Here is a 21,316-nt window from a genome sequence, read left to right on the forward strand (position 1 = left end):
CTTCTAGGATTCTTATAACCCAAAGCAAATTCTCCTCCTTTAACCTCCCAGGTACTTACTCTCTTTGGCACATTTATCTTGGTCTTGGGTTCTGGATGATGGTGCCTGTATCTTATCTCTGGGAGGGCAAGATGGTGTCTGATTCATTTCAGGGTCCCCAGAACAGTGCCTAGGGCCTGGCACACAGTAGGAGGAAAGAATGGTCCAGGGCATGTGAATAGCTGATACCATGAAGGTAGGAATAGAGTATGTGGTGGGGGGTAGGGGGGCCCAGGCAGAGGGGGAAGACTATCGAACTCAGAAAGGAGGAAATGGCTTCACTGGATGAGGAAGGGGCTGTGAGGCATGGCAGGACAATCAGAGGGCACTGAAGCATCCATCACACAAGTCAGACTTGCAGTTATAGGAACTGGCAGCTCTGGCCCCTGGGCAGGAGGAAGGGAAGCAGATAAGCTGATAGCAGGCCTGCTTTCATTGAGTGGTAGCTTTACTGTGGCTTCCTCCATGTCCACCCTACATCCCCACCCAGAGGCCAAAGCCTGGCCAGGCAGGCCGCAAAGGGAGGCTTGTGCAGGGCAGACTAGGGAAGGGTCACAGAGGCGAACCCTTGGCTAGGCATCCACTGCGCTGAGCGACGTAGGTACAGTAGCTCACTTGATCTTCTCTCAAGCTGACTTGAGATCAGATCATCACCTCCGTGTAGTGAGCAGAGCAGCTTGGGTTCACAGAGGTGAGGTCGCCTGCTGAAGTCTGACAGAGAAGTGGAGGATGTAGGATTCAGACCCAGGTCTTCTGACTCCCAGAGAGGAAACCACTCCTCCCTGCCCGCTGAGGCTGTGAGCACCTTTGGAGCAGCTCTTGGAGAGCTGGGAAGGTCAGAAGCAGAGGTCAGGGCCCTGGGCCGGGAGACGGGGTCTGTGCTTCCTTGTCCCCTAGGCCTGCCTGCCTCACAGGTGGAGGAGAAAGCGTGTCAACACCGAGAGGCCCCAAGTTGGGTTGGCAGCAGTGGACCAAAACCCGTGGCAAACAGGAAAAGGTCAAAGGCCGCAGAGAGAAATGGCCAATACCTCGCGCAGTCCATCGCAGGGCGATGCTAGGCTTCAGGACTTGGCCCCCCACAGTGGCACGGGGCAAGCTCCCTCCCGTCTGGGGGAGTGAGGTTCTGCACTAGGGGACCCCATCTCCGGACAGCTCATTAGATAGCATCTAGATGGGGAAACTGAGGCCCCGGGAGCACAGGTGTCTCGTCCAAGGTCACAAGGTGAGCTAAGGATAAATTTGAGACTAGAACCCAGACTTCCTGGCTTTCTAATGTCCGCTGGCCTCGGCCCGGGTGGACCCTCCTGCTCGCCTCCTGCCAGGATCTCCGCCTTCAGGAGGACAGAGAGGGACGCGCCGGAGGCTTCAGCGCCCAGCGCATCCCTCCCCACTCCACCCCTCGGGATCCTTTAAGAGGCGGGGCTTGGCAGCCAGCGCCGCGGCCAGGGCAAAAGGCTGGGACTTTACTCCCGCGGCAGAGAACGAGCCCCTGCTCCATCGGCTGCCGCAACCGCCGCGCCCCGAGCCCGAACCACGATGAGCGGCAGAGTCGGCGATCTGAGCCCCAAACAGAAGGAGGCACTGGCCAAGGTGAGCCGTCACCCTGGCTCGGCCCCCGCTCCGGGCCGGGCCGGGGCGTCGCCCTCCCGCGGCAGCGAGCCGGGAAGGGGCCGGGCGCGGTGGGGGGAAGCGGGCGACGGTGCGGGACCGGCGGGCGGAGGAGGGAGCTGCGGCCGGCGGCACCTGACGCCTCGCGCCCCTCGCCCCCGCGGCCCGTCCGGCCCTCCCTGGGCCAGCCGAGGAGGAGGCCCGGGGGAAGTTTGGCTACCCCAGCCTCAGCGCTGAGCGAGCCCTTGGCGGGGCCACCTGGGAAGAAGTGGTTGCTTGGAAGCTCTCGGAGGCAGCCGAGGGCACAAAGACAATATTCATTAAGACTGGCAGCCGGGCCCTGGGGGCAGGGCTAGGGCCCCGGGTTTCCTCCCATTTCCGGGAGGTTTTCCTCTTGCAGGGGCGCTGGCACCATGAACTGGGCCCTGACAGCTCCTTAGGGTACTTGGAGAGCCCCTGCTGGGGCACCAAGTCTCTCTGCGACCTTGTTCAAAACCATCCTTCTCAGTGTGCTTCTCGATGAAATGAAATGAGGGGTTGGATCCCACGATGTTGAAGGGAGCACCCTCGTGTGTGAAGCCTGGGATCCTACGAGTGACTCACTGGGTTGAGGTTAGTTTGAGCTCAGACCAGCACCCCCCCCCCCCTCCCCGGCCCCCGCATCCTGCAATCCAGGTCCCTCCCTGGCTGGCGGTTTGGGCAGATGCTCTTCAGAAGGCTAGGAGGTAAGCCTGGCTTTGCCTTGGCACCTGAGCAGAGGAGGTGGCAACAGTTTGAAGGCTGGACCCCCTGTCCACCATCTGAATCTATTCTTAGATCCTTAGCTCACCTTGTGACCTTGGACGAGACACCTGTGCCCCTGGGGCCTCAGAGGGGAGGTTGGCTGTACTCTGACCCAGAATTGATGGGGTCTGGTCTCAAGGTTTGGAGGCTCCACAGCCAAGTAGTTCTCCATTGCTGGTGGGACAGATGTCTCCTGCCATGGCAGTGGAGCTGAGACGCCAACCCCATGAAGGCTTTGCCCCAGGCTGGGCCTCCCCCATCCCAAGGAGGCTGGATAGGGAGGTTTCAGGTTTTACTGCTGACCTGCAGGGGAAGTCAGGCAGAGGAGGGATTAGGTGGTGATTAAACTGGAAACCAGGGGCTGGGTAGGGTCCTTGGTGAGGGGTGGCTTCATGCCTGGGCCCTGGAGGAGCAGTTTCCCTGGGAGTCTGGGAGCTGTTTGGGGGATGGGATGGGATGGTCTGAGTCCCCGGCTGACCTCGGCAAGGGGCAGAGGTGGCAGGTCCTCATTGGTCCCCTCTGTGGCTGCCCTGTAGGTCAGTGACTAGAGAAAGGTGAGGGACTGGGAGCAGGAGGCATGGGGAGAGCGTGTGGGGGTGAGCACACCCACAGGGTAGGGAGCAGTTGGAGGTGGACATGGCCACCCCTTGGGGTCACCGTCCATATCCCTTGTTTCGCACTCCCTGCACTTTCCCCCGTCGTGGCTTCCTGTTAGAACTGTTCCCTCCACCTGGTTTGCCCTCCTCCCTCCTCCTGCTACCTTTGAAGTCCTTCAAGCCCAACACAAATATGTTTTTTTGAAGTCGTCTGAGACCACCATCTTCCTGGGCCTGTCACAATCAAACTCTTCCTTCCCTCTGCTCCCTCAGCCCATTGCTCACCAGTCCATTACTAAGGGGCCAAAGACCCCAGTGGAAAGTGTGCCTGCTCTGGCCTCGGACAGACGGGGGTTTGCATCCCAGCCCTATTGATTACTAGCTGTTCAGCCTTGGGCATGTTACTTAGCCTCTCTGAGCTCTAATTTCTTCATCTGTAAAATGGGGACAGTAATACCTCTAGGGACTCTTGAGTGAGGCATGAATAAGATAAGTGCCAAGTTCAGTGCTGGGCACACAGGGAATGCTTGGCGAATGGACAGGTTTGACTGTGGCACGCTCCCCGAGTGTCCACTATCACAGTTAGCTGGGATCGCCTATGGCCGCCCGCCACACTGGAGTGTGCAAGTGCGCACAGCCGGGCAGGGGTCATGTGTTACTCCCTTCCTGCCTCCTCCTTGCTGTCCACTGAGGCAACAGAGTGCACTATGCAGCCCACATGCTCAGCCAGTGTCTGCAGAGTTGACCCATGTTGAAGAGGGGTCAGCAGAGTCCCTGTGGAGAGCCCCAGGCAGAGGGTGGTCAGGGGGGGACCTGCCACTCACCCTCCTACCTCTCCCTACAGTTCCGGGAGAATGTCCAGGATGTGCTGCCCACCCTGCCGAATCCAGATGACTATTTTCTCCTGCGCTGGCTCCGAGGTGAGGGAAGAGGGGCTGTGGGAGGCTGGGTCAGGGGCTGGTTCTGAGTAGCAGAATGGCACCCTCTGGAAACCCTGCCCCTGGCAATCTGAGAATCTGGAGAATTCAACCTTTAGAACCAAAAGGGCCCTGGGCAATTACATAGCCTTGACCCTCCTATTGGGTGGAATAACAACACTGGGGCTTAGAGAGGTGAAGTAACTTGCTCCAGGTCACACAGCGCCTGAGCCACAGGCAGAGAGAAGACTGGAGCTCGTGGGCTGACTCCCAGCCCGGTGCACTTTCTCTCCATTTGATAAATCCACTCTGCTGATGGGCTTGGGGAAGTGGGTTGAGGAAAAGCCCAGGAAGGCCCAGCCACGTGGGAAGTCAGCACAGAGCCAAGTTTAGAACCAGAGTGCAGGCCCCTGGGAGAGGCTGGCCCCCTCTGTGGCCTTTTAGGGTGACAGACCAGCAGTTTAGGCAGCTTGCAGGAGGGCCAGAGGGCATAGGGGGAAAAGATGGGGGGCACTCAGCCTGGCCTCAGTTGACAAGACTGCCCTCAAGCCACCACCCGGCTCCAGAGCCCCACGTTTTAGTTCCAGCTTGCCTTGGCCTGGCTGTGGCATGTGGACCAGGGGCACACATCTGCTTTAGGCTCCCCTCTGGTAGAACAGGACCAGACAGGGTGCCCTGCTTATTGCAAGATGTAACATGATAGAACTCTGCATGCACTAATGAAGGGTACAGCTTTCCACTAGTATCAGAGTCCAACTCAACCCCATGCCCCGACTCCTGAAATCTCTCCTTTCTTTTTTCTCTTCTCCTCTCCTGTGGTTAAAGTCATGTGCCACCCTCTCTGGTTCCTGTGACACACTTTTTTTTCTTTATAGAAACTTTATTACCAGACACTGAAATAATAGAGAAAATTCCACTGTGTTAGGTTAACAGAGATTCAGTTGTATTGTAGAATCATAGCCCAACGTATTAAAATACGTATCATGTCCAGTTATTTATAGACACAGACACACACGTACATCCCCTAGGGGTCTTGGGACAGGTGAATGGTTGTATTTTTCTTTTCTGCCCAGAAATGGAGCTGGCACACTCTGAGGGACTGCTAGTAGGCACCCCAGGGCAGGTGCAGCTGGGAAAGCCATGTGGGGCACTGTGTGCCTCTGGAGGTGTCACTTGCCCCTTTCCCCCCCAAATGTTGTGACACTCCCTCCCCCCACCAGCCCACTCAGATTGGGTGAAGAGGCAGTACGGGGGCGCAGAGGAGTCAGTCCAGGGCTGGAGGATATTTTGGTCCAGCATTTGCTGAAGGGCTGTAGCTAGAAGCGGGTGTGTAGGCAGTGTGGGATGGCTGTGCTGCCTTAAAGAGCCAGCTGCAAGATGATCAAACACACCACGGAGCTGCTGGTAGGTAGAGACCTGTGGTTTCAGAGAGCCGAACAATAACACAGCTCTTTTATCTGAGAGGAGGCTGCTCGGGCTCCTGGCAGTTGGTTTCCCAGACATTCCCAACACCCCAGTCCTGGGATAACCCCTCTCTTTGCAAGAATTTCAAAGCATTATTGTCATCCTCATTTGCCAGACGAAACAGCAGAGGCTCAGAGGCGGAGGCTCAGAGAGGGGAGGGCACGTACCTGAGGGCACACAGCTAATGAGAAGCTGAATCAGGGCGGAAACCTAGGGCCTCAGACTCCCAGGCCAGCATTCTCTCCAGTAAGCCACAGCTGCCCCCCCCCCCCCCCCCCCCCCCCGCCCCAGCCAAGCTCAGCCTCTTCAGACAGAGGAAGTGTCTCCTCAGTACTTAACTTGTGCCTCACATTTCCTGGGCAGGAGCTCAGGCCTGGTCAGACTCTACTGTGAATTTCAATTAGGGTTTTTGTTGCCTTTTTTTCTTTTTTTTTTTTTTAAGGAAACCTTTTCCCTCTCTACCTTTAATTCTAAAGTAAACATTTTCAAAGTGCATGCTAGCAAAATGTCTTTAACCTAGGTATGAGCTTGGGCTCACACTCTTGGCCGCTTCCCGTCACATGGATTCAGTTTTCTGCTGCCCTCGACCCCCAGCCCTGAGAGCAGGCACAAAAATCTCTACTGCTTCCCCCTGCCTGGGGCTGAGCTCTGGGCTTCCCAGCAAGGAGCGTCTGACGGCCAAATGAAAACAAGGAGGTGGTAGAAGCTGTGTGTGTGTCGGGTAGGTAGGGGGCAAAGCAGGTTGAAGTCTCCTCCAGGACTCGGAAGTGATCAAATCAGAACCCAGGACAGCTGCTCCTAGGTCATTTTCTCTGGCAGTTCCCTAAAAGCCAAGCTTTGATCTGCCCCTGACCAGGGCATAGGAGCCCTGGAGAGGCCTGACTCAGCGGGCATGGGGAGGCACCAGGCCGGGTACTGCCAGGGCCAAGTGGCAACTTGGGGAGGGCCCTGAAAGAAGACCCTGGGTGTTGGACCCTGGCAGATACGGGTGAACTGGAGAGCCGTTCGGAGAAAAGGGGGCTCACACTTCACCACCACTTCTGTTCCTATGGAGCATTCCCACTTTCACAGACCAACTGGGCTCCCCCATTGTGAGAGTATGTTGCTTTGTATCTTTCATGCGTTTCTAGATCATTAGGTGATTCATTCGGAGATGTGCAGTATCTCGTCCAAGGTCAGACTGGGAGAAAGGGAAAGGGCTGAGATGCAAACCCAGATTATGTTCCTCTAAAAGCTGCCCCTTGCTGCCATGATGGCGCGTGAAAGGTCTCCATCAGAAGAAACTTCCTAAGAGTAAAGGCCGTTCGTTTCTACGAATGTGTGTCCAGCACCAATGACGGGCATGGCATTGGTCAAATCTCTTGATGCACCCTTTGGGTGCAGGACAGTGGAGTGGATTTCGTGATAGCAGAGTCAGGGAATGTGCTTGGCCACTCCCAGAGATCAGTGATTAAGGGACCGGTGACAGTCCGGAGGGCAGCCTGTCTGGCACAGGTCCCAGGGCCGTCAGCAGATCTCGATGTCAATCAGATCCACAGAGGACATACAGCTGGGAGGGACAGTTCATAGGTCAGTTGGCAAAATTGGTCAGAGTCTGGATCTCAGAAACTCTTTAAAGGATGAAATGGAGCGAGCTAACTGTAACAAGATGAAATCTGATAGGGATGGATCCAGAAAACCACCTCACAACATATAGGAAGGAGGCTTAGCAGCGGCACAGCTGAAAAGGATTTGGGAGGTTCAGTTGACTGTAAGCTCCATCTGAGTTAAGGGTATGACTGTGGCCAAGAAAGTTCTTAGGCTTTATCGGAGAAGGGTAGGCAATACCTGGTGCCGTGCTCGGTTCTGGAGGGTGCACTTTTTAAGTAGGGCACTTGCAGACTGGAAAACATCCAAAGGGAAGTTCTGTGGATGGACTTGAAACCAGGCCATGAGGAATGGTCAGAGGAAGGATCCATGGATGGGCAACATGACAGCCGAGGGGATGCAGGTGGCAGCACGGAATTCACCCGTATTGGAAAGTTTGTCACATGGCTGAGGAAGGGACCGTACTCTCTGAGTGTCTTGGCAGTGGATCTCTGCTCAGCGTAACAATGAGTGCTGAGTGCAAATGACTGCTCAGATTACCTGGAAGCAGGTGGCTTTTGGGGGGCAGTGAGGTCTTTGTGTTCAAGCTTGAGCAGGATGACTTGGGGTTGGAGCATGAAATGAAGACGTGGCCCAGGTGGACTTTAATTCTGAAGCTTTCCAGGAACCCCAGGAGGAGGTCCCTCTGTGTCCCATTAGGGTATGCGTGGGTCCTTTGAAAATATGGCAAGGTTGACTGGAGGCTCATCAACCCCTCTATCCTACTGGGATGGCCTGCCAGATCCACCCCAGATGACAGGGCAGCTGTGTTCATCGTTGAACTGTAGGTCAAGTTCTCAGAACTGGATGTTAGACCGTGAAGGAGATTAACTTTGTGTAAAGGGGGAAGGCTGAATGATAAGGGGGTCCAGGGTTCACTTTCCCTGAGAGGAGATAAGATCTTTCACCTCTTGCATCCACTAGGGTAAAATTCTTTTGACCGCGATATTACAAGGCTGCACCCACCTGCCCTGGTCCTTGACCTGCTCTTCAGGGGCTATGGTGTTCCAGAAGCCCCCAGAGAAAGTCCTCCTATTAAGCTTCTGCATGTGGGGTGATCTGGGAGTCAGCTGGGGTGAAGATGGAGAAGAACCAGCCCCAGCATGAGAATAGAGAAATCTCCCTGTCCTTGGACGCCCAGCCCACTGGTCTAACCCTGACCACATTTCCCTGTTACAGCAAGAAACTTCGACCTGCAGAAGTCTGAGGCCATGCTCCGGAAGGTGAGCTCCATTTGGCTCCATAGCCCACTGTTGCCTCAGTTCCCACCCATCAGAATCACACTGGGCTTGGATTTGCTTTGCCCACCCTGCCCACCCGATCACAGCCTCTGGCTCGTGTGGCATATCTGAGTATTAGCTGGCCACTGTTGTTGCCTTATCCCTTTGGGACAAAGTGCATTCCCTTCCCTGGAAAGACAGAGCTTTCTCAGTTCTGGGCCAGCTAAGAATTACAATCTGTTCTGCCCAGATCTCTAAAACAGGCAGTGCCTCTTTTCCAATCCTGCCACTTGCCTTCTCATGATGTACCTGGGACACGGTGTCATCTGTTGCTAGATGCCTATAAAGGGTTCCACTACCCCCACATTTTTTAAAAGCCTTGACTATGTTTTCAGCACGTGGAGTTCCGAAAGCAAAAGGACATCGACAACATCACAAGCTGGCAGCCTCCAGAGGTGAGGACAAATGATCTTGCCCCACCCCTGTGTTAGTTAGGTCTGTTGCACCCACAGTCTGTGTCCTGAGTCTGTCAGACTGGGACCCTCAAGAGCAAAGGTCTGACGATGCCAAGTGAGCTCTAATGGTTCCCAGAGTGGGTATCCATTGGCACCCAGGGGGAAAGGGTGTGGAGGGAGAGCCTGAAGAACCCATAGGAAGGCCCCGGGATACAGGGAAGGCTTGGCCACCCCCGGGCCTGCTGACCAGGTGCCCCCTCTGTGTCTTTGCCCAGGTGGTCCAGCAGTATCTGTCAGGGGGCATGTGTGGCTATGACCTGGACGGCTGCCCCATCTGGTACGATGTCATTGGACCTCTGGATGCCAAGGGACTGCTCCTCTCAGCCACCAAACAGGACTTGCTCAAGACCAAGATGCGGGACTGCGAGCGGCTCCTGCAGGAGTGTGCCCGCCAGACTGAAAAGGCAAGTGGGCTTAGCACGGTTGAGAATGAGTTCACCACCGTGGAGGTGTTCTAGCAGAAGCAGGTGTATCACACAGGGATTTAAGCACAGCTTCAGGACTGAGGCCCAGGCGTTTGGATTTCACGGACGAGTGAAATTTCCAAGTTTTAGGGACTGACCCATGTTGCTAGATTTTTATTTTTCTCCAAGTAAGGACTTAAAAGGAAAATTTACTGGCTACTATTGCCGTAATTAACTCCCAAAACTATAGGAATGGTATAGTCTCGGAATAAAGAGCAGTCCTTTAAATCAAAGAAATTTAGTTTCGTAAGTAACATACTACAGTATCATTGCTTTTCTCGTTCATCTGGGCACTGGTAAGATCTTTGTCATGGACCAGCCTCTCCTTGAGCAAGTATTTGGGTACCACTGGTGTAGATGAGCTGAGAGTCTGTGCTTCGCTAGCTCTGTATTCAAAAAAAAGAAGGATATGTGATTCCCTCTCTGAGAAAAAGGCAAAGGAGTGTGCTGGAGCCACCCTGATCTTCTCTCCTGCCTTCCTCTTTAGCCTATGTAAGGATCCAGCAAAATGACGTCATAAATTTGGGGGCATTTCAACGCTGTCATTCACAAACATGCACTGAGGGCCTAGTATGTGCAGAGACCCTACAGCCCGTGGAGGCAGAGAAGCATTAGATGGGCACCCTTCAGGGCTTAGGGTGGACAGGGAGGCTCTGGGCCTGTGTACCAGATCAGTGGCCCCACGAGGCCCCACGGATGGAACGCTACCAGGCACTGCGCACAGAGGAAGAGGGAGGCCACCTGGTCAGACTGCAGAACAGAAGGGACCTCAGATATAATCTAGATCTACCCAGTTGTTTACTGGATGAGAACAGGGACACCTAGGCAGGAAGAGTGACTAGCCTAGGCCAGAATTCTGGCCTGGGGTGCTTATCTCAATTTGGAAAACCGTAGATGTGGCCCTGCCCAGACCTGGTCGCCATATGGGCACATGAACACATCAGCTTCTTGCCCTGGACTGGGGTAGGCTTCTGCGGTGTGGCAGCCTACTGTGACTTTCTGCTCCTCTGTCCCCTGCAGGTGGGGAAGAAGGTGGAGACCGTCACCCTGATTTATGACTGCGAGGGGCTTGGTCTCAAGCATCTCTGGAAGCCTGCGGTGGAGGCCTATGGGGAGGTGAGGGGCAGGGCTGGGAGGGGAGTGGGAGAGGAGAGAAATGGGAGTGGGCCCCTCTGCTAGGAGGCCCTGTGGGTGAGGCAATGGGGGCCGAGTCTGGCCTGGAGGAGGCGGGGCCTGCCTCCCTGGTACAGAGGTCTGAGCCCACTGAACTCAGTAATTTTGTTTCCACAGTTTCTCTGCATGTTCGAGGAAAACTACCCTGAAACGCTGAAGCGTCTTTTCATTGTTAAAGGTAAGTTGGGAACTCTCTGCAATGAAGTCAGATGGGAAAGAGGGGCCAACAATGTTGCTGGGACAGATTCGGGGGAGTAGAACGGGGTGAGCCAGAGGAGGGGATCCAGGGACCTCTGATATAGGCAGACCGATTTGCAATTTACAAACCTTTTAGGATTTATTGCCTCCTTGGAACCACTCAGACCGGTGACGTAGGAAGGCTAGACTCGCTCGCTGTCCAGACAGGGAAGCTGGAAGTTAGACAGGTGCCCGTGTCAAGCTTCACACCCTGGGCTGCCTGTGTGGGCTCCACAGCACTGGGGAACCTGTGACCTGACACGGGGCTGTGGAGGACACTGTCAGGGACATAGTGGGCCTTGCTCCCGGTCTCTCATCGCCTGGTCTCTGTTCCAGCCCCCAAGCTGTTTCCTGTGGCCTATAACCTCATCAAACCCTTCCTGAGTGAGGACACGCGCAAGAAGATCATGGTCCTGGGGGGTGAGTAGCCCAGACTCTTCTCAGCACCACCGGTTGGTCTGTGGCCCAAATTGGGGCTGGCTTTAGAAGTGTCTAGGGCGAAGACTTCCTCTGCTGGTAGCAGTGGGATCCTGGAGCAAGCGGGGGCCGGGCTAGGGTCTTCCTCTCTGTTTTCACAAGGACTCTTCCTCTCAGACACTCTAGAAGAAAGTACTGAGCTCAGCTCTGTAGATGCAAAGATGAATGAAACACCAGTCTTGTCTTCAGGGAGCTGACAGTGTAACAGGAGAGAGGCCTTTAGAGAGAAAGCGACGGATACAGGTTAGAAAAGTTACGGGAAATGGAGGCAAAGCACCACGGAGGCCACAGGAGCGGAGAGGTTGCTTCTAGTTAGGAGCAACTAGGAGGGGCTTCCTTTGATGCACACCTACCATGGGCCAACCCTGGACTTGGTGACAAAGATGCATCATACAGAGTCCCCTGAGGAGCTCCTGGCCCTCTTGGGGCAGGGGAGCTGCAAACAGATGTGTAGCAGCACCATATGTTAAATGTAAAAGAAGGAAATCAAGAAGTGGGTGGGAACACGGAGCTGGGGCATTCAGCCCTCCCGACCCAGGCGGGAGCAGATGCCGACCTCAGCCAAGTGCTGTGGCATGAGTAAGAGGCAGCCAGATGAAGCCAGGCAGGAAGCCGCTGGGTGGAAAGAATAGCACTGAGCGAAGGCCTCATACACCGTGGCTCAGGCAGTCGGAGAGAGCATGGCACGGCCAGGGTGTGGCAAGAGGTGAGGTGCAGCTAGAGACGCAGCTGGGAGCCAGGGCACGGAGAATCCAGGGCACTGTGCTGAGAAGCTGGGACACAGCTCCATGGGCTGTTGGGAACCAGAGAAGAGTTCTGAGTGGGGGGAGGACCCGGCTCAGACTTTAAACGGAGAAACATTTGACTGGCAAGCTTGCGAAGGACAGGTACCAGTTTGTACACCGTGGCCACAGTCCATATGCAAGAGCTGTTGCAAGCCTAAGCCGGGGCCATGGCGGTAGAGATAGAGAGGAAAGGAGGGATTTGGGACTTACTTAGGAAGTAGAACAGCAGAACGCCATCCACTGGGCGTAGGAAGGGAGGAAGAGAAATCTAGAATGACTTTCTGGTGTCTAGCGTGAGTAACAGAGTATTGCAATGACTGGTGCGATTAGTTCAGCTGGGGGACATAACCTTGATGTTGAGTTTGGGAGTCTGTGAGATATACAGATGTTGAGGGTACATGAGCCTGAAGCTGAGGAGAGGACTCCGGTTTGGAAATTTGGAAATTCTCAATTATAGGCAGCAGCTAAGATCTTGAGAGTAAACACTGCCCATGGAAGAGCAGAGGCCAAACCCTGGGGACTATCTGAGTTCAAGGGCAGGCGGAGCAAGAGGTGTTAATGAGCTTGGTAGGGCCACACTCGACAGGGATTGGATATGCAAGGGAGCTGGGAGGACATCAAGGCACAAGAAGAAGCCAGCAAGGAAGATGCTCAGGAATCAAGCCAACCAGGGACAGAGAGGAGCTGAGTTTTGCCGGAGCATTAAGTGGAGTCGGTGGGAAGAAAAGGCCAGAAAGGTAGACTGGGACCGCCTCATGTCAGGCCTGGTGCCGCCTATGGAGTTGAGCTTGGGGGTAGGTAACAGGGATTCTGAAGGTTTCTGAATGTTCACCATTAGGCGACACATGGAAAGTGGAGATCTTCCCGATGTGCGCTGGTGAGCCCTGGGAGTAGCGTGAAGCATTCTGGAAAGTTCAGAACTTCTGGGTTCTGGTCCTAACTCTGGCAGCAACAAGTTTGGCTTCCTGTTGCCTCAGTTACTCTCTCTGTAAGATGGGAAGGGCCCCTCTGGCCTTATTCCAACCCTCCAGCTGAGCTGGGGGAAGAAATACAAAATCTGAGCAAAAGGCTCTGATGATTTTTGGCTTTGCTGCTGCTACCGCCCACCGTGAGCATGAGCTGGTTGGGTTTCCTGGCAGTAGAACTATGGAGGAGGTGCAGGCTGTTCTCCCCGCCCACACCTGCAACCCTTTCAACCAAGCCCGCCTTGGGCTCAGAAGCTACCGGGTCTCCAACAGAGGAGGGAAGACATTCACTCTGGCTGGTCAGGGGAGCTTAGGAAGCACAGATTATATCCCCGCCCAAGAGCACAGATGCTGTGTTCCAGGAGTTGTATGGTCTCAGGACCCTAGAAATCAGAGGGCTGGGAGACCCTGGACAGCCCCTGTGGGCTTCCAGCCAGCCTCAGCAGCAGAGGACCCCAGGTCGTACCCCATGACTTGGAGCTGCTGCCTATTTTCAGCTATAGAGTCGGCATGACAAGGTTTCCAGTATCAAAATATTGTGCTTGGCTGATACGAGTTTAGGAATTCGGAGTGGTGACGTGGTTCTCAGCATTGGTTGCACTAGAGTCAAACTCTCCTAGTCAGGAAAGGGCTTGGTTGTTTAAAAAAGAAAAAAAAAAAGAGCCGAGTCACCAACAGCTAGACAGCCTGAAAAACAGAGCAGAAGTGAAGTCGTGGCTGGGGCAAAGCCAAGGGAGCCCTGTTTAAGGGGCTACTCGACTGTGGTGCAGTCGGTAAGTCACGATTGAGCACAATTATGTGTAGGTGAAAGCAGGGGATGGGACACGTGGTTGGACCCTCTTGGAATTCAGTTGAACCAGGACAGATCATGTTGACTCAGGCCCTCCTGCTTGCCTCACATGCTGTTCCCTCCGCGTGGGATGCCCTTCCCTCTTTTCTCTGTTCCCTCTGATTGCACACCAGATATTTGTACCACCTGCCTGGGAGGTGATCATATACTCTCATACGTGTACGGAGTTAACAGTTTACAGCACCCTCTCAAGCAGTTAGGTCACCTCACTCCCACCGGAGCCATGTGGGGCAGGAGGAACCAGGCTCAGAATAAGGTGACTTTACTTAAGGTTGCTCAACTGGCCAGAGGCAATGGACACAGGACTCTAGGTGTTCTGATTCTTAGTCCAGCGAAAGGGCAGTCCTCTGGGTGATGCTTCCTCCTGAACCCCCTGCCGAGCTGCGTGCACATCATGTGCTCCTAGTGTCTGCATTTTCTGGGCTGTGGGGCAGATGGGTTTTTCCTGCCCCTTTTGTGTTGACCACCAGGGCTGTGAAGCAATCCTGCCTAGTGGTGATCCTTTTTTTTTTTCTCCTTCCTTCCCTCTGCTGCCAGCAAACTGGAAGGAGGTTTTACTGAAATATATCAGCCCTGACCAGCTGCCTGTGGAGTATGGGGGCACCATGACTGATCCTGATGGAAACCCCAAGTGCAAATCCAAGGTATGGGCCGCGTAGTCCCCTGCAGGGCCCGGAGGGGCAGGGGATTGCACCAGGGAAGCCTGGCTCAAATGCACATTCCAGTTCACTCTGTGCTTTGCTTCCAGATCAACTATGGGGGTGACATTCCCAAGGAGTATTATGTGCGAGATCAGGTGAAACAGCAGTATGAGCACAGTGTGCAGATTTCTCGAGGCTCCTCCCACCAAGTGGAGTATGAGATCCTCTTCCCTGGCTGTGTCCTCAGGTAGTGTTCTGGACCCTGAGAGGCCACCTGTGCCTTTCAGCCATAGGTGCCAGTGGTCGGGCTGGGGTGGGAGAAGCCCTGGTGGCAGGAGCCCCAGAGAGTGCACACACAGACACTATCAGGTCTGAATGGGCGGATGTCCCCTGCAGGTGGCAGTTCATGTCAGATGGTTCCGACATCGGTTTTGGGATTTTCCTGAAGACCAAGATGGGGGAGCGGCAGCGGGCAGGCGAGATGACAGAGGTGCTTTCCAACCAGAGGTACAATGCCCACCTGGTCCCTGAGGATGGGACCCTCACCTGCACTGATCCTGGCATCTGTAAGTACCTCTGTCCTGGCTTAAAGCCCCTGCCCTAGCTGTCTGCCTGTGAGGTCCCTCTTTCGCAGACTATGAGAATCAGACGTGGGCCTCCATGTGTTCAACCCTCTCCTTATACAGATGAGGGAACGAACCTAGGCTTGGAGAGGTGAAATGACCAGGGGGCCCAGCTGGTTAGCACCAGGGCGGGACTCTGACCTGATACTTCCAGGTCGAGGTGAATCATGGTGCTAGGTGATCACAAGGGTTCAGAACACCTGCTCTCGGTCCAAGTTTAACTGGATCTGTGACTATGACCAGACGTTTCTGGGGAATGCTCCTTTCCCAGATGTCAGAGAGGCAGAACTGCCTCGGTGGGTGCAGGGATCCCAGGGTAGGCAGAATGCTGAAAAGCCCAGTCCTGACCCCTCTGAGCTTCACTTATCTCCACCTTGATCAAAAACCAAGTACAGGACACGAACAGGAAGTTTAGCTGGGAGGAATAAGAATGGCAAACAGGCATTTGAAAGTGTTTTACATCCCTCAACTTCACGGTTTTGATTAAAATTCCCTTTCAGCAATTCTACTTCTGGAAATTTATCCTACAGAAATGTTTACACAAAGACACAGAGATAGAGGTACAAGGATGTTCCTAGCAGCCTGGGCAACTGGCAATAAACCAAATGGCCTTAAAAACGTCTTGTTAAAGAATTATGTAAATGAATTATGGTCCATGTGTACATGGAATACATTATACCCATTCGAGAGAAAAATTGACATGTAAAGTGTCTAATACATGTTGAAAAAAACAAAGAATGAAACATAGCATATGGCATACTCTCTGTTTTTTGTTTTTTGTTTTTTTAAAGGATATACGTTGAAAAGAATTCTGAGGAATGTATGCTAACTGTGATGGTGATTATCTCTGGGATGGTAGGAAGCTTCTAGAGGGTTTTATTTTTTTACACTAGTTCTGCAACTAGGTTATTTTACAATGACCATGTCCTACATTTGTAAGCAGAAAAACCACATACACACACACAAAAAGCCCTTCAAATCTCCAGTTTCCTTTCTATCAGAGCCAATGTGCCAGACGTGGAAAATCAATGAGAGCAAGGGCTTTATCATCGAGCTGACTTGGATTTGCCTACTGACTAGTCCTTAGGCAAGTGACTTAGCCTCCCTGTGCTTCAGTTTCCTGATTGCTACAATGGGGATCAAATTCTCTACCTCATGGGGATACATGATGATTAAATGGGCAGCACTTAGCTTAATGCCTGGTGTACAACAAGCACTCAACACACTGTAGACACCATTATCATTAGGGCAAGACCTGTGTGGGGAGAAGGACCATCCTGGAGATGGTGCTGGAGATGGGAGAAGCCCTGTGCCCCATTTCTAGGGCAGCGTCACCAAGAGATATCGGAGCTAGCCCCCAGATGTCTTACACCATCACCCCAACCTCCAATGCTGCGTACTTCCCCACCTGCCAGGCAACCTTCAGTCTCGACTGCCCCTTCCTCATAGATGCTCTGTGATATTGCTCGCTGGGGTGAGTATTCTTGTTAGTGAGCAAGCAGCCAGGTCCTTGGAGGAGAAGGCATATTAATGTAAGCTTCAGTAAGAACAAGGCCTAGCACACCAGCCCGGATACTATTATCCACAGACCATATTTTGTATAGAAGCTTGAATTTTTTTTGAAGATTTTATTTATTTATTTGAGGGGGGGAGCAAGAGCACAAGCAGGGGTTGGTGGTGGGGAGAAGTAGAGGGAGAGGGACAAGGAAATTCCCCGCCGAGCTGGGAGCCTGACACGGGGCTCAATCCCAGGATCCCAGGATCATGACCTGAGCTGAAGGTCTGAGCCACCCAGGCGCCCCTAAGCTTGTTTTTTTTTTTTTTAATGGACAGGGAAGCTGAGGTATAGAGAAGGGATGGTATCTTTCCCACAAAGTAGGTTGTGTACACCCCAAAAGACTGAAGACGTGAGGGAATCCTAGAGTCCTGGTCCAGATCTCTAGGCCATCACCTATCCTAGAGATGAGCAGGTCTGTCCCCGATGTGACAGAGGCGAGAGTGGAGTCCCAGACCAGGGAAGTAATTTATCTGAGATCATGTACCCAGCAGCAGCGCCCAATCCCATTTTCCAGCATCGCACGTCTACAGTATCTGAAGGATGCAGCCTGAGAAAGGACTGGGAACCTTACAACATAACCAGACTTAGGTTTGCAAACCCCAGATTTATTTTAGCCCTTCTTCGTTACATTCCCAGATGGACCACTTATCTGCCTGCGGGACTTTGACTTGGAGTTGCTTCTTGTCCATTCCAAGGAGGATTAGAGGCAGGTCACAGCACCCACGTCCCCTTCCCAGGTGTAAAAACAATGAGGTGGGATCAGCTGTTGCCTGGAGCCATGGCTCAGGTTAGACCTGAGCCCAGAGAGAAGCCAGTGTTAGGTTACAAGCTCACCTGTGGGAGGGCAGTGCCCTTGAAGAACCAGGCGACTCCCTGCAAAGTGGAACATAATCACCCAGTGGTGAAATTAAAACTCCGTGCCAGCCTCCAATGGCAAGAGGACATGAATCCTCCCCAGGCCATTCTGGTGCTTGCCCAAGTGTGCTTAAGTAGGGAGAAGGAGAAACAAAACCTGAATTGGTTTCACTTATTTTCTCTACACTAAAATTTCTGGAGGACCTGAGTGTAGAATACTCTATTAGGAAAGAAGAAGACTCAGCAGAAAAGATCTGGACTTTGTCCACCAGGAGTGCATAAGGTAGTCTAGAAGACCCAAAACACTGGATGAAGGCTCCACAGTACTGCCAGGCAGTGCTGGGGAGCCCAGCCAGGCTCCAGGAGGCCTGGTTTCTGAGTCCACCTGTACCACCAACTCTCCCAAGTGTTTTGAGCAAGTGTCTCTAAATAACTACTTTTGATTTCCTTCTCCTTAAAATGAGAAGAATGGGCTACAGCAGGAGGTCTTTTTATTTACGTACTTATTTAAGTAGGCTCCATCCCCAATGTGGGGTTTGAACTCACAACCCTGAGATTAAGAGTCACACGCTCTACCGACTGAGCCAACCAGGCACTTCTTTAGCAGGAGGGCTTAGTCTGGGGTTTGTGGACTCCCCAGAGCAGTGACTAAATCTTAAAGACCAAACACCTCTCTTTTATAACATACAGTGTCTAATATCCCCTTTACAATTCTGAAATGAAATTCATGGGTAATATAACCCACCTAAACACATAATTTAAAAAGCACTATAATCTCCCATCAGGAGAAATAGAAGGAAGCTAATTTAGAATATGTATTTGTTTCCATATATAAATGAGAGGGGATGATCACACCCAAGTGCTGCCAAGGGTCCGTGTTGGGCTCCAGAGGATCTGAAGTTGTGTGCGTTCATCAGATTCTCAAGGGAGTCAGTTCCCCAACAAAAGTGGAGGATCCCTAGCCTGGAGCATCTCTGAGGGGGCTCTACAGGTCTATCAGTACATGATTAGTGTCAAAATGAACCATGCAATTCATGAACTCCACTTCCTTTGGGCCCAGACCTCTGAACAGCCCCTTCCTTGTTTCTGAGGGCAGAATATGCAAAGCAGAGCATCTTGTGGTGCTTGATCCAAGGAGCTCAGACCTCTCCTCCAGCATGACTGATTCTGGTTGCTGGGACTCTGTCATCCAGGGCAGTGAGGAAATGTCCCTCTTTTCAGAGGGACTATTGGTTCTGAAAGACCTCTGGTGCAGAGAAGATCGATAATAATTCCCACCATGAAGAAAGTGTGGGTGGTGTTTCTACCCAATGTCTAAACTATGCATTTTATCTAGGGGCAGGAAAGGGGAGAGGTGAAATTTCAGGAATAAATACACTGTTTTGTTTTGGTTTTTTTTTTTTTTTGGTTTGTTTTAATTTTTTTTTTCTCCCTGGGAAAAATGAGAGAAGACCAGGATAGGGAAAAGGCAGAGTCAGTGTTTTTGTTCTCACACTCTGTTCTCTTGAAGGGCTGTTCGACTGAAAGGGAACAACTTCTCAAAAAGAAAGGGGTTAGATTAAAAGCAGTCTGTTCCTCGGCCAAGGCTTCAAAGCCTTCTCTGCCAACCCATGCCCATTTTGAGTTTTCCTAATCTTTTATGATTACGAACGGGTGCAGTGCGCATCTTTGTCCATTTATCTTTCTGTGGGATACATTCCTGTTTCAACAACTCTGTATATTTTACCTTCGCCAGAAACTGAACGGGGCTTATCTTCCCAGGGCCCAAGTCAGGCAGCAATGCAGGTCAGAGGGAAATTCCAGCTCCATCACTTCCTCACCGTGTGACACAGTGACCTCCTTTTTATACGCTATCAAGCAGGACTAATGCTGAATTCATAGAGTTATTTTGAGCAATAATATAATATATATATAGATTACCAACCCAGGGCTGAGACACTTAGGCAGCCATTGTTACCATTACTATTATTGCTGTGACAACTGCTCCTACTGATTCTGCCCCGCCAGTTCAAGCTCTAACTCCTCTGAAAAGCCTTTTACATGATGTCAGTCTATAGGACCCTCTCCTTGCAAGCTGTGACAGATGTGGTTGTCTCACTCATCAGGCGCTCAGCATGTTCTGTCTTATATTTCTTTCTCTCTGTGAATATTTTGTCAGCCGAGATTGACTTAAGTTTCAGAAGGTGAGGGACCACTCCTTATGTCACCTTTGTCCTCATTACGTACATTGCCTTGTTCAGACAACAAAAATCGCTGTCCTTTGTTAGAATTGCCTGAATGTCTGGTTTTCTGCCTTCCCTCAGATGTCCTGCGGTTCGACAACACCTACAGCTTCATTCATGCCAAGAAGGTCAGTTTCACTGTGGAGGTCCTGCTTCCAGACAAAGCCTCAGAAGAAAAGATGAAACAGCTGGGGGCAGTCACCCCAAAGTAATGCCTCTTCCCACAGCAGGTGTGGCTCCCGCAGTGTCTCCCTGTCAGTTTCTGTCCCTTGTAACAGTCATTTTCCCAGTACCCAGATGCCCAAAAAAGCCAGGCTACAAGAAAGACCTTGGGCTGGATTTGGGGAGCTTTCATTTCAGAATTAGGAAGAGGGGGAGCAGCAGGAGAGGGTCTCCTTGCCTCTCAAATTACTTAGGAGTCCCCAGGGGCTGGGCACCATGATAGGATCTACCATCCTATAAGCTGTGCCAACTTCACCTGTCCAGTGAGAGCTGAGACAGGAAGGGATGGGGGTGGGGAAGATGCGGACAGGGCAGAAATTAGAAAAGCGGGGAGAGATTGAGACCTAACACTTCAGGGAAGCCAGCTGTAGGGAACTTGCTCCCAAATGAAAATGTTAAGTCTAGATCATTATGAGGAGTAGCAAGGTAGCAGGTTGCTAGAGCTATGGTGGGGGTCAAAGTCTCTTCTAGACTTTCTATCTCCAAGACTGGGACCTTGTGGCTTTTCCCACCAGGTTTCAGGGATGGCCTGAGTCAGTACAGCTCTTCCCACTCAGGGGTAGACAGGGAGGCCACCTCAAGACTTCCGCAACTCTTGGGACCCACTGGCTGTCTCTTTAATTACTGATTGTCAGTGACTCAGAGCTTCTCAGGACAGAGATTTGGTACCCAGCCACTGTCCTCCAACGCAAACAAAGCACAGGGAAATTACCTCCAGGGATCCCAGCTCCAGGATGGGCCCGGGAGGCTAAGGGTGAGAGTGAATCCTGAGGCTTCCAACGCCCCCTCCCCTTTTCAGTGCTGTCAGCCTCTCATCAAGTTAACTCTCCATTTGAGCACCCCACACAAAAATGACAGGTGGGGGATCAAGACAGTAGATCCCAGTGAAGGCCTTCCCAGTCTGAGTCTCCCACGGTGCTGGCCAGCCCGCTTCCTGACTGACCTCAGCAAGGCTTTGGCAGTCCCATCTCTGTGGGAGGCGTATGGCTGGTGCATTGGGTTCCTGGTGTCTGGCGGGGAGGCTGCCCGGGCAGGAGGCCAAAGGCCGGCCCTGCATCTGGGGGCAGCCACAAATAGCCTCGCAGGGCCCCAGCCTCGCCGTCCACAGTGACAAGCAGGGATGGCCAAGGGGGCGCTCAGCGACCACGGACTGGAGGGCACGGACCCTGCGGGCAACCACAGTCCATAACCCACCGCCACGCCCCGCAAACGAACACTGGAGAGCGCCCCCCGTCCCTCCCCCAGGCCCTCGCAGGAACTCCTTCCCCTCCGAGGGCCAGACCCCCTGGCCCAGCGTGGGGAGATGGTCTGGGGAAGCTGAGGAAGGAGAAGGGGCAAGGCTGGCGCTGACGAGAGCGGCCTGAGGCTGCGCCGGCACCAGCCACACCGCTTAGGAGGGGTCATCCCAACCTTGGTTTACAGCGCTCTGTTAGGAAAATTAACCAATGAATAAAGCAACGTTCAGTGCACAGGGAG

The 21,316-nt window shown here is 52.9% G+C and overlaps 1 protein-coding gene across 3 annotated transcripts; it reads left to right on the forward strand.

Annotated features, from left to right (window-relative positions):
- Nucleotides 1–1,445: 1,445 nt before the first annotated feature.
- SEC14L2 (SEC14 like lipid binding 2) lies at nucleotides 1,446–21,309 on the forward strand. Of its 3 annotated transcripts, none has more exons than XM_027576338.2 (13): nucleotides 1,495–1,629; nucleotides 2,156–2,259; nucleotides 3,871–3,946; nucleotides 8,213–8,256; nucleotides 8,649–8,708; nucleotides 8,984–9,172; nucleotides 10,253–10,348; nucleotides 10,523–10,583; nucleotides 10,979–11,062; nucleotides 14,257–14,363; nucleotides 14,468–14,607; nucleotides 14,757–14,926; nucleotides 19,700–21,309. In XM_027576338.2, the coding sequence occupies exons 2-13, from the start codon at nucleotides 2,197–2,199 to the stop codon at nucleotides 19,828–19,830; spliced, it is 1,221 nt and encodes a 406-aa protein (XP_027432139.1). In that variant the 5' UTR covers nucleotides 1,495–1,629; nucleotides 2,156–2,196; the 3' UTR covers nucleotides 19,831–21,309. The 3 variants fall into 3 exon arrangements, with proteins under 3 accessions (XP_027432140.1, XP_027432139.1, XP_027432141.1); XM_027576340.2 differs by lacking the exon at nucleotides 1,495–1,629 and adding an exon at nucleotides 5,928–6,128 and having other exon boundaries at nucleotides 2,221–2,259; XM_027576339.2 differs by lacking the exon at nucleotides 2,156–2,259 and having other exon boundaries at nucleotides 1,446–1,629.
- The last annotated feature ends 7 nt before the right edge of the window (nucleotides 21,310–21,316 follow it).

This window comes from Zalophus californianus, chromosome 14 (genome assembly GCF_009762305.2).
Source record: "Zalophus californianus isolate mZalCal1 chromosome 14, mZalCal1.pri.v2, whole genome shotgun sequence".
NCBI lineage: Eukaryota > Metazoa > Chordata > Mammalia > Carnivora > Otariidae > Zalophus > Zalophus californianus.

Excerpts from the sequence above, each read along its gene's own strand:
- SEC14L2 (XM_027576338.2), top strand. The coding sequence starts at position 2,197 with ATGTTGAAGGGAGCACCCTCGTGTGTGAAGCCTGGGATCCTACGAGTG. Across the intron at positions 10,584-10,978 it reads GCGTCTTTTCATTGTTAAAG|CCCCCAAGCTGTTTCCTGTG; the intron begins GTAAGTTGGGAA and ends TCTCTGTTCCAG. Across the intron at positions 14,608-14,756 it reads TTCCCTGGCTGTGTCCTCAG|GTGGCAGTTCATGTCAGATG; the intron begins GTAGTGTTCTGG and ends TGTCCCCTGCAG.